Source organism: Rutidosis leptorrhynchoides, chromosome 4 (assembly GCF_046630445.1).
Source record: "Rutidosis leptorrhynchoides isolate AG116_Rl617_1_P2 chromosome 4, CSIRO_AGI_Rlap_v1, whole genome shotgun sequence".
Taxonomy (NCBI): Eukaryota; Viridiplantae; Streptophyta; class Magnoliopsida; order Asterales; family Asteraceae; genus Rutidosis; species Rutidosis leptorrhynchoides.
The window spans coordinates 93,858,439-93,870,862 of NC_092336.1; the positions used below are offsets into that span (position 1 = coordinate 93,858,439).

Here is a 12,424-nt window from a genome sequence, read left to right on the forward strand (position 1 = left end):
ATCATCCTTAGTTTACTTATTTTTTTTTTATTTTGTAATTTGTAATTATTGATTTGTTTAATACTTTTGTTAATATTGTAATCATTTTTATAATTATCTAACTTTTATTCTTAGATTTTAATAATTTTTGAATGTGGGGTAATATACCAAACTTCAAAAATATGTATATATGTTTGCAGTTTATCTTATGTACACAACAGGGTAAAACAACGCATTTTCAAAGACTGGCATTAAGTTCAGCAAAAGCAACTAATTTTGACGACAAGATGCAAAATATATGTGAAATAACAACAAGACGGGATGAACAAATGATGTGCACCATTTATCATTCAGCAAACAAACGCCAATATATTTGGAGACTTTGGTAAAAATTTAATCATTTTCACACAAATCACCCTCAATAATTTAAATTGTTACTGATTTCTTGCAAATGAGGGCATTGCAAGATCTTAGGTGTGGGAAGGGATTAAATTCTTTCGGATTTTAAAAATTTTTACTTTATACACTTGGTTACCATTAAAAATACTAGTAAAACAGTAGTTGTATTAGAATCTAGTGCTCTCTGATAAAAAAGAACAGCCCTAGTCTTATATACTGACTACCCAATTCTAGTAAAATTTTTCAAAATTTTCAATTAAATGAATTCAAAATCATGTTTATACATATTTATGAACAATAAAACTAGGTTTTAAACACCGAAATTATTGTTACCTCAGAAAGGACATAAATTGAGAAACAAACTAAAATGTTAAAATTCATTTAAAATGGAATAGAGGACGATAAAAAGGAAAATAAAAGCCAAGTGTGGGAAAATTTACCAAATTATTTTAAACATATGTCACATATATCTGTAACAAATAACTGAAAATACTTTTGCTTTGGACTAAACTAAACTGTTTTACCCGATGAAAGAAAAGAAGAGATGGATCTACACGATGAATCAATTCCATCATTAAAAGGAAGTAAAGTCTTCCGAAAAAGAAACGCGCTTCTTGATTTAGGTCATGAAGTTGTCGTCCAGACCAGCTGTAGGTTGACGAAAAATCTAGAAAAGTCATCACTAAAATCAGCAGGAAATCCACGGACCTCAGCATTAAATAGGGTCGCCAAGTGGTTAGATTTATCCTAACCATGAGAAGGATTTATCTCGTACAATGGGGAGGCACCGTGCAAATTAGCTTGATAAGACTAATGAATCAGATCCCCAGAAAGGATAATCTCCTTAAAGATTAAAAATCAGCTTTTAAGACTGATATTACTCAATCCTAGAGATTGACCTTAAAGATTGAGAATTCAAACTCATGGAATTCAATGATATCTAAACTCGAGCTTAAACGAGAAAATATTTTGATCAAAATTACAAACCGATTTGTTTTCTGAAAACCCTATTTTCAATGCGTTCATTACCATTGAACGTAAAATCCTAGGAATTCACCTGGAATTCATTAGGTCACCTGAACTAAATCGGGTGTCAACCGTAAGAACGGTGGTTGCATAGCATGGTCAAAGACAGGACCTTGTGCCAGACCAAAAAATTATAAGGGTGAGCTTTACTATTGCTCCTACCAAGGATAGTAATTGCGTCCGACACGTTATAGACCATAATTAAAAGCATGTCACGGGACATTGCCTTAACAGTTGCTTGTTCAACGCTTTCCTTTACAACCGGACGGTAGTTTGCCGAAAGGTAATATACGGAACAAGTAAACTGGACGTGTTGCTTTCCAAATACAAGGTTAGCAAGTGGGTGACACAAAACCGCAAGTTTTGAGCTAAAATTTTCAAATCTGAAACCCACCAAACCCACAAAAATATTTTGCAAACACCGGTAAAGGGTTATTCCGGAAAACTTATCTAGGGTAAAAACTAGATTTTCAAAAGATCAAATGTTTTCATAAAGATCCAATTTCCTCAATGGATCTAAATTTTTATAGTCATGTGGGACTGTAAACCATATCGTTACTACCATTGTTTATACCGCCGTATAGAAATCACTGATGTACAAAGTGTGAAGAATAAAGAAGTGATTCTAGTATTTCAAGACGATATTGCTTGAGGACAAGCAACGCTCAAGTGTGGGAATATTTGATAATGCTAAAAACGAACATATATTTCATAGCATTATTCCTCAAGAAAGACAAGCTTTTAGTTGCAATTGTTCTATTTACAAGTGATATTCGTTTAAATAAAAAAAGGTGAAGACAAAAGACAGATTCGACGAATTGAAGACGCAAACGACCAAAAAGCTCAAAAGAACAAAAGACAATCAAAAAGGTTCCAATTATTTATAAGAAACGTCTCGAAATTACAGAAGTACAAGATTCAAAACGCAAAGTACAAGATATAAAATTGTACGCAAGGACGTTCGAAAATCCGGAACCGGGACTAGAGTCAACTCTTAACGCTCGACGCAACGGACTAAAAATTACAAGTTAACTATGTATATAAATATAATATAATATATAATTAATTATATTAATTATATAAATATTATATATATATATTAAAAACCGTCGGCAGCAAGAAACTCCAAGGGTGTGAGCTGTAAATACATCTCCGCGACTCGCGGAGTTTTAAGGGCATTTTGCCGCGAGTCGCGGAGCCCCAATTTTCAACTCTGGCTATAAAGCCAACCGAATTCTGATCAAATATCATCTATCTTTTTTCTTCCTCTTCATACGTAAAATTTATATTTATATTTATAATTTATATTTTAATTTTAATTTTAATTCTAATAATAAGGGTATGTTAGCGAATGTTGTAAGGGTGTAAGTCGAAATTCTGTCCGTGTAACGCTACGCTATTTTTAATCATTGTAAGTTATGTTCAACCTTTTTACATTAATGTCTCGTAGCTAAGTTATTATTATGCTTATTTAAAACGAAGTAATCATGATGTTGGGCTAATTACTAAAATTGGGTAATTGGGCTTTGTACCATAATTGGGGTTTGGACAAAAGAACGACACTTGTGGAAATTAGACTATGGGCTATTAATGGGCTTTATATTTGTTTAACTAAATGAAAGTTTGTTAATGTTAATATAAAGATTTACAATTGGGCGTCCCTATAGATTACCATATACACTCGATCGGACACGATGGGCGGGGTATTTATATGTACGAATAATCGTTCATTTAACCGGACACGGGAATGGATTAATAGCCACTAGAATAATTAAAACAGGGGTGAAATTACATTCAAGGGTAATTGGTGTAATTGTTAACAAAGTAGTAAAACCTTGGTTTACACGCAGTCGATAACCTGGTGTATTCATTAAACAAAGTATTAAAACCTTGTTACAATTCGAATCCCCAATTAGTTGGAATATTTAACTTCGGGTATAATAATAATTTGACAAGGACACTTGCAATTTATATTTATGACTGATGGACTGTTATGGACAAAAACCAGACGGACATATTAAATAATCCAGGACAAAGGACAATTAACCCATGGGCATAAAACTAAAATCAACACGTCAAACATCATGATTACGGAAGTTTAAATAAGCATAATTCTTTTATTTCATATTTAATTTCCTTTATTTTATATTTAATTGCACTTCTAATTATCGCACTTTTATTTATTTTATATTTAATCGCACTTTTAATTATCGTACTTTTTAATTATCGCAATTTTATTTTATCGCATTTTTATTATTCGCAATTTCATTATCGTTATTTACTTTACGCTTTAATTTAAGTCTTGTATTTATTTTATATTTTACATTAGGTTTTAACTGCGACTAAAGTTTTAAAATCGACAAACCGGTCATTAAACGGTAAAAACCCCCTTTATAATAATAATATTACTTATATATATGTTTGTATTTTTATAAAAGTAAACTAATATAGCGTTGAGCTTTGTTTAAAGATTTCCCTGTGGAACGAACCGGACTTACTAAAAACTACACTACTGTACGATTAGGTACACTGCCTATAAGTGTTGTAGCAAGGTTTAAGTATATCCATTCTATAAATAAATAAATATCTTGTGTAAAATTGTATCGTATTTAATAGTTTTTCCTAGTAAAATATAAACTATTTTATATACACCTCGCTTCACATCAATAGTCGACACACATGCGCCACGATCCATCTTTTTTCTTAACCATGACTATTGGTGCCGAAAATGAGCTTTGACTTGGTCTTATTACTCCGGTATCTAATAATTCGGCTACCATGGATTCAATCGCATCCTTTTGGGTTGCGGATGCCTATAAGGTCGAATATTTAACGGTTGTGTTCCTTCTTTCAAAGGTATTCGATGATCAAATGTCCTCTTTGGCGGTAAACTCGTTGGAACCTCGAAAATATCATTGAATTCATTTAGTAAGATTGTCAACCCTTCTGATTGTTTTTCTTCCTTTTGGACATCTATATCCATTGAACACAAAGTAGTTGGATATACACAGAGATACATGGCATTCAAATGAGCTTGTTGACTGCCCACTGACTTGTTAGTTTTCTTACCATTTAGCCATTGAACCATTGATTTACGCATACCTCTTAACTTAATTCGCTTGCCTTTATAAGTAAACAACATTGTTAACGCCTCAAAGTTCCATTTGATATCCCCTAAGGTCCATAACCATTGAATTCCCAATACCATTTCACACCCTCCTAACGGCAATAAAACCATGTAACTTTCAAAAGTTTCTCCATTTATCTTCCACTTCAACTTTTGGCATTCGGGTGTACTTTTGATTTGATTACCTCCAGGTATAACCACATTCATAGGCATAATCGACTTAACGGTACACCCTATTCTTTTTGCGGTTTCAAGATCCAAAAAATTGTGTGTACTTTTCGAAATCGATGAGTATGTGAATATGATGTGAATTAATTTGGCCCGTGACACGCATAGTTTGGTAAGTGTTTGTTCCTGTTAAGGCACTTAACGAAATATGTGGGATATATGGAGACATTACATCACTAGGTACTACTACCTCATTGGTCATTTCACCCTCAACAGTTTCATCTAAATCACAATTTCCTTCCTCTTCTTGACCAATTACTTCAATGTTGTATATTTGCCCAGTACACTTATGACCGGGTGTGTAACGTTCATCACAATAAAAGCACAAGTTTTTTCAACCTTTTTTCTTCATATTCCTTTTGAGATAATCTCTTTTTAGTTACATTTTGGTCATTTGCTTTGAAGGTACTAGAATGAGGTGTATTGGTTAAGGCTAAATGTGTATTGGTAGGTGGTAAAGTAACAGTATTTGCACTTGTCGACCCATATTGCATATGTTTAACACCATAACTAGTATTATTTCTTGGAGTTGGTAAAATAGCGTTGTACCTTTTCTTTGAAATGGCGATAGTATCTTCTTGAAATTTTGATAATCCGTAGGCTTCTTCCAACGTTTTTGGCTTAAACATTCGAACCGTTAGCTCAATTTCTTTTTGAAGTCCACCAAGGAACAAGCTCACTGCTTGTTTGACAGTCAACTCTACCTTGTTTAATAATGCCTCGAATTCCTCATAGTAGCTATCAATCGAACCGGTTTGCCTTAAGTTCTTCAATTCCGCCATAGGATCTTCGATAGTAGTACCAAATCTTTTCAAAATTGCTTGCTCATACACCTCCCAATCAACTTGACCATTGAGCTTTATGAATTGTTGGTGCCATGTTAGGGCTTTTTTGTACAAGTGAATCGATACGATGCGGATCTTTTCTTCGTCTTCTAAATTGTCGATCTCAAAAAATTGCCTGCATCTATACAACCATTCCTTCACATCACTACCGTCAAACCGTGGAAACTCCACCTTCGTAAACCTCGTCAACTGTGAAGAACCATGCCGGTTGCTAGATCCTTCGCCGCCTTTCAATTTTGTTATTTCATCCGTGAACCATTGATGTTGTATCAACACATGATCTATTCTGCCATTAATCGTCGCTATTGCTTGATTAAATTGCGTCATCACAGTTTTCATATATTCCGGCATGTTCTCGTTGCCGGCCACCGCCGATCTGGTAGAAGTCACCATTTTTTCCGATGAACTTGTGTTACTGAATCAATCGCCCAGGAAAGAGCTCTTGATACCACTGTTATTGTACGATCTGGAACTTAATCGAAATCACACAATTACACAAATCAATCTAATAGCTCAAGCTAAGAAACAGAGCTATGGAATTGAATCGTATTTACAATTGGATTGAACTGAGTTTAGGTTTTACAAGAGAGAAGAATTATTAACTGAAAAACTAACTGATTACAAAGTAACTGTACTATTTAAGCTACTAATCAAGTAACAACTTCTTGGCTGTAAAGACGGTTAGCAATTTCTGTTATGAAACGACTCCAGCAGCTCTCGTGTTATGAAACGACTCTAGCAGCTCACGTGCTAAGCTTGTGACTTAATGAACAAGTGCCAGGCACGTTGATCCTGTAACAATTCAAAGATCTAATTTAACTACATAGTATTTGGAAACTAGTCGGATCGAATAGGCAACGATCTAATTGATCTACCCAGTAATGAAAAACACTAAGCAAACACCAACAAACACAACCGAAACATCCAAAAATCGCGTCTTCGCACAACTTCAGCCAAAAGATTTGCCATAAAGTTAAACGCCAAATTGGAATTGTAGGCGAGAACTTGTGACAATTTGATGAAAAACGGGAACCAAACCTAAACAACAAGAACCCGTAAAACCCCTAACCTGTCGAACGCCTACACACAAAATAAGAGTGACCACCAAAAACTTAACACAGTTGAATTAGCCGAAACTCAAAACTCAATAGTACCCAAACAAATTTGAATATGTGATAGTAGAAAGCTAACTCCGCCTGAAATTTCAAGAGAGAGAAACTTCAAGGACAAAACAAATTAAGAGATGTATGAAAACTCATAAGGGGTGACATAAACTCACCGAGCAAAAGAATGCAGAAGAGAATGCAGAGTACCAAAGAAACCAATAATAGTGATAACGCATCTTAACCGGGTTATTTTTAATGAAAAGAATTTGGGGTCGCACATTATATATCTTTTATTCTCTGTATTTTATTATATGGTAGTTATCTTTTATTTCAGATTACGACGGATTTTATTTAATTATTCCGGTGTTGAACGTGTTTGATTTTTCACTCATTTATATGTTTTCTAACGCGTGAATTGTATTAGGCAGTATTATGTGTTGTTGGTATGAATGTGCATTCGATTCTTAAATTGTTAGATTGTAGACATATATGCTGCACTTCTTCAAAGTCTGTATACGTACTTGTATAATGTATTCTGAATTGAGTTTTAAGGTCCTCTAGGAATTGAAGTGTTGAACATAAAATTTTGAATTGAGTTAGTGATTAGGGTGTGTTTGGCGCGTAGCGTATTGGAGCTTATGGAAGCTTATGGGAGCTTGAGCTTATGATTTTAATAAGCTCCAAGTCATAAGCTTCGTTTGGTAGACAAAAAAAGTAGAGCTTATGAAAATCATAAGCTCTGAAAAAATAAGCTACTTGTAGTAGCTTATGAAAAAAAGTAGAGCTTATGAACTGAAAAATAAGCTCCAGCTAGTTTACCAAACATTTATAAAAAATAATAAGCTCTAGCTACCAGCTTCAAAAATAAGCTCCAGCTCCTGCTCATAAGCTCCAGCTCCAGCTCCAGCTACTTTCGTCCAAACACACCCTAATCATTTTTCGAATTTAACTTGAGTAACACTTTCCCCCCTCCACTTTCTGTTCTCCAATTTAAGTCCTTGTCCAATTTTATTTTTTTCGGTTTAAGCCCATAACATTGGTTCTATTTATCGAGTCAACATCAAACGTCGATTTATTGGCGATTTAACCGTCGTTTGAAACCTAAATTGAACTTTCAGACAGGTTTAAACCCATGCAAATTTGATTCTACTATTTTCATGCGTTTCACATTTTTTTAACTTACTTATTGACCGGAGATTCATTCGGAAGCAATCTCTATCTATAATACATTAAGATGAAGGACTTTCTCTACTCTCTACTCTTAAATGTTTTTACTCTGGTAAAGAATATAAAATGATTATCTACATGTTAACTCCCTCGTATCCATCCAACTTTTGTGGTACTATTGTTGTTTGTTGTAAAAAAATATAAAGATAAAACCATAAAGTCTTCATTCAATTTGTCTATCAAACCAAAACCCAAAAACCCTCCCAAACCCCCTTGCCAATATCTTCTTCAGTCTTCATAATCATATCCTAACTAAAAGCTCTGTACACCACCATACTGATAATGGCGTCCGTGACTCTCACCACAACCCCTTCTCATCTTACTTCGTCATTTCTTTCTTCTACAGGTTTTCCCCATCACTCGCCCTTATCTGTTTATATATCGCAATTGACGATTTACTACTTCGTATAAATAAATAACAAAATTTTAGAATTTCAATTGCAGAATTTTGTGGGTTATCTCGGAGCTTTCAATTGCCACATAAGCAGGTCAGTTGTTTTTAATTGGTTATTTGATATTATCTACTCTAACATCCTGCAATCATACACGGATAAAGTTGATTGCTTTTAAACAAGGGGATTCTGCTAAAGGTGTTCGATGAAATGTCTGAGTGACATTTTATTTTGTGTATTCGGGATTGAGATGATTATTCATGGCCAAGTAACTAGTTTTTACCAAGTAAGGTATTGGTGCTATATTTGGCATGTCCAACTATGTATGCATTTGTTGCTTTTAACCTAAGGCTTGTTTACAACATTTAAGTGATTGTGCCTATATTAATAGTGATATAGTTAAAAGGAGATTTTGATTGATTTAGAAACATGTAAAATTTCTGTTCTAGACTTTATCAGTTGGGGTGTATAAAAGTAACTTCTCTTAGGTGATGTTTGATTGTGAAATATGTGAAGTTTTCGGTTAGACTTTCAGTTGAGGTGTAGACTATCATTGTTTGAGATGATGTTACAAAAGAACTCCCCTTATGTTAACTTCAAGCTTTACTCAAACTTATAAAAATGTCTCTTGATATAAACTGAAAATGTGAATGTAGCTCAAGTACGACCATTTTGAAATTTGTACAGAGTACATTCTTGTAACCTTTTTTATGAGATTATAATTGCACTGATTTCGATATTTATTCTCATTTTTGATGATATAATATGTATGCTAAAGAAACGGTGTCTTAAGAAATCGGTTCCTGCGAAAATATCAGCCAGTATTGATCTGAAGCCGCCTCCTTATGAATTGGTACGACTACTACATTCATAAACATCTCCTTATACCCTAAATGTGTAGAGTAACCTCAATAATCATTTTGTAACTTGTATTCTTATATCCATGTGATAGCATGCTTTAGAACCACATATGAGCCAAGAAACATTGGAATATCATTGGGGAAAACACCAAAGAGGTTACGTTAACAACCTAAACAAGCAAATCGAGGGAACCAAATTAGATGAAATGACATTAGAAAGCATAATAGCCGCTTCATACAACAAAGGTGATCTTCTTCCTGCCTTCAACAATGCTGCACAGGTTTGGAACCATGAATTTTTTTGGGAGTCGATGAAACCTGGTGGTGGTGGAAAGCCTTCTGGTGAACTTTTAGAGTTGATAAACAGAGATTTCGGTTCATTTGAAGGCTTAATACATGAGTTTAAGGCAGCTGCTACTACTCAGTTCGGATCTGGTTGGGCTTGGCTTGTATGTAAGTATTTTTTTTCCAGCCAATTTTTGATCCTAAGGTTGGAAATAGGTTTGACTCGTATTTTGACTTTATTTATTTGCAGATAAAGAGCATAAACTTGATGTACCAAATGCTAGGAATCCACGTCCATCAGAGGAGGACAAGAAGCTTGTTGTGGTGAAAAGCCCTAATGCAATTAATCCTCTTGTGTGGGAGTATCATGTGAGTAACATTAATATTTTTGCTTTTGGGAAAACTTAAAAATTGCTATGTAATTTTTTTTTACTTTTGTAACCATTTATTGATAACGTATATTATCATTACCGAAATATGTTAGTTTGTTGTATTAAATTGCAAAAGACAAAAAATCTGATAAGTCTGTTGCAATGTTGTTGAATGGCTAAAAGAATGGTGATTGTATTGCATTAAATGATCACAAATTGCATATGTTGACAAGAATTGTTAGCATGTTTTACTGGTTACAAAGAAAGGGGTTGCATATATGTCATTAAAAAATGAATAACTTCATTGCATTTTCTTGCAGTTTGCCCCATGTCGTCTTATCTTATCTTAGTTGTTTTGATTTGATTTGAATTCTTATCTATGTTGTTTACTCTCGATTAACCTAAAAATGGTCTGTTTTTCTTCTATTTTGCAGCCTCTTCTAACTTTAGATGTCTGGGAGGTAAAAACATTTCCATTTCCATTTCGATTTGTATTTCCATTTTTTGTTTGTTCATGACATACTAAAGCAACTTTTAATCTTTATATGTGATTGCAGCATGCATACTACATTGACTTTGAGGTAAGAACTTGATTATTAGATACTTCAAAAGAATATCCAAGCAATCCCTTTAGCCCATTGTATCTCCATTTCATGGTTTACATATGCACATAATGTGATGATTATGCTATTTGTTATCTATGTTTTTACAGAACCGTAGGCCTGATTATGTATCAACTTTCCTGAATAAGCTGGTATCATGGGAAACGGTGAGTTCCAGGCTGGAAGCAGCCAAGGTTCTAATAGCAGAGAGGGAAAAAGAAATGGAGGAAATTGATGCAATTGATGACCTGGACACAATAGAACCAGAAGATACAGATATCTACTTTGAAAGTGAGACAGAGGATGGTGAGGATTTTCTGGATGTTGAATGATTGATATTCTGATTCTGGTTTTGTCTCGAAGATTAATTACAAGTTAATTGTGATGTTATTGTTGTTAGCTCATGTAAAAAAAAAAAATTTGTAACGTTTAGGATTAGAATATTAGAAAAATCAGATGGTGTTGTATTTATTAGCAGCTGTTAGTCTGTTACGAGATTAAGAAGGTTTAGAAGGAAATTATTTGATTCTACAAACTCCGGTTTTTGTTACATGACACAATATGGATTCACAAAGGTAGTTGGGGATGAAAAAATTTTGTTTCAAGCTTTAGGTGTACTCGCAGCCCGGTAAACATCCATCTTAATAACTATAACCATCACTAATGAAAAAAATAACAAGATGTTAACTGACTATATTCAACTTTGTCCTTGCAAGGTGCAACAAGATTTCTGTAGATGCTGTTTCTTAGTCCCATCCAGTTTGGAACCCAAGCCAATTAAAACTTTTTATGTCTCCAAGGACAAAGTATGCATAGCCTACATGGTTATTCAAAAAAATTCACTAAAACCATCTTAACTATTAAAACAGCTCTAATATAGTTTAATTGAGGAACAAGAGCTCATTTACAAGATGACTTGGGTTCTTTAACGATTTCATCATTGATCCATTTTCACTCCTTTGATGACAAAGAACTATAAAAAAAATGCAACAGATGTACAACATTCAAATTAAGGAATTACAAGGCAGAGGTGACAAATTTGACACATTACTTTGAATCGAGTTATAATTTCTCTCTGGGGAACTAAAACAAAACATCTACGAAAGATGTAATGGTTACAACTTATATATGATTTTATTAAATCATATTTGACACACTAATTATTTTACGGAGTTATAACATTGGACGAAGTGTTTCAAGTTAACCAAACCAGTTTGACCCATACCAAAAAATCCATCTTTTTGTCACTCATTCCACCTATATGGCCATGTCAACTGAAGATCTTCAACAAGGCAGTTGTATAGCTTACTTGCAATGCTAAGATGAGACGGATGAACGCTTTCCCTCTTGCATTAGCATCCGAACCAATAATCAACTTTTCGTTAAAACAAAGGCTTCTGCTTTCATTGGTAGCAACTTTTGTAATCGTATCGAGTAATCGACCATATTGGGGATCCAAGCTATTCCATTTAAAAGAATCTAACAAATTAAAAATCATGCAACTTTAAGATAAAAGTGTTGCCCTAGGAAAACATGACAACAAAAACGGCTAACCTTTTCTTCACTGTCATTTTCATCACACCTGTTGCCGTTCTCAACCAAGACAGCAGGAAAATAATGAGCCTGCAACAAGCAGCAATAACATTAAGAATGCACAAGAGGTCATGCTTTTAGCCTCCTTTGAACATCTTATTAAATGGGTCGACTTGAGTTGCTTGTCTCAAATGGGTCAAATCAAAATGTTAACTAAAGGTGAATGTGTCAAGTCACACAAACGGGTAAAGAAAGGTGTGTTATCCAAAGTCTAGCTTTAATGTATCCTACCTACTATATTGATCCATATAAACATTTATATTCAGATTTACAGAAGTATTTTGATCTTTTTATCAAAATTAACCAATTAAGTCAATAACTATATACAGGAAACTGCTTTAAAGAAAGGTGTGAATGATATTCACTTTCTTAGACTTCTATAAA

The 12,424-nt window shown here is 33.9% G+C and overlaps 3 protein-coding genes across 3 annotated transcripts; 1 reads left to right on the forward strand and 2 right to left on the reverse strand.

The window, feature by feature from the left end:
- Window positions 1-4,177: 4,177 nt before the first annotated feature.
- On the reverse strand, window positions 4,178-4,744 carry LOC139840820 (uncharacterized). Its single transcript, XM_071831064.1, has one exon. It carries the CDS (start codon window positions 4,742-4,744, stop codon window positions 4,178-4,180), a length of 567 nt encoding a protein of 188 aa, XP_071687165.1.
- A 326-nt stretch (window positions 4,745-5,070) lies between these two features.
- LOC139840822 (uncharacterized) lies at window positions 5,071-5,997 on the reverse strand. Its single transcript, XM_071831065.1, has one exon. It carries the CDS (start codon window positions 5,995-5,997, stop codon window positions 5,071-5,073), a length of 927 nt encoding a protein of 308 aa, XP_071687166.1.
- Window positions 5,998-8,159: 2,162 nt separating this feature from the next.
- Window positions 8,160-11,052, forward strand: LOC139840325 (superoxide dismutase [Fe], chloroplastic-like). The gene is made up of 8 exons (XM_071830593.1): window positions 8,160-8,283; window positions 8,382-8,425; window positions 9,108-9,182; window positions 9,282-9,642; window positions 9,725-9,843; window positions 10,280-10,306; window positions 10,403-10,426; window positions 10,558-11,052. Exons 1-8 carry the CDS (start codon window positions 8,220-8,222, stop codon window positions 10,777-10,779), a joined length of 936 nt encoding a protein of 311 aa, XP_071686694.1. The 5' UTR covers window positions 8,160-8,219; the 3' UTR covers window positions 10,780-11,052.
- Window positions 11,053-12,424: the final 1,372 nt, after the last annotated feature.

Excerpts from the sequence above, each read along its gene's own strand:
- LOC139840820 (XM_071831064.1), bottom strand. The coding sequence starts at position 4,744 with ATGCCTATGAATGTGGTTATACCTGGAGGTAATCAAATCAAAAGTACA.
- LOC139840822 (XM_071831065.1), bottom strand. The coding sequence starts at position 5,997 with ATGGTGACTTCTACCAGATCGGCGGTGGCCGGCAACGAGAACATGCCG.
- LOC139840325 (XM_071830593.1), top strand. The coding sequence starts at position 8,220 with ATGGCGTCCGTGACTCTCACCACAACCCCTTCTCATCTTACTTCGTCA. Across the intron at positions 9,643-9,724 it reads TGGTTGGGCTTGGCTTGTAT|ATAAAGAGCATAAACTTGAT; the intron begins GTAAGTATTTTT and ends ATTTATTTGCAG. Across the intron at positions 10,427-10,557 it reads CATACTACATTGACTTTGAG|AACCGTAGGCCTGATTATGT; the intron begins GTAAGAACTTGA and ends ATGTTTTTACAG.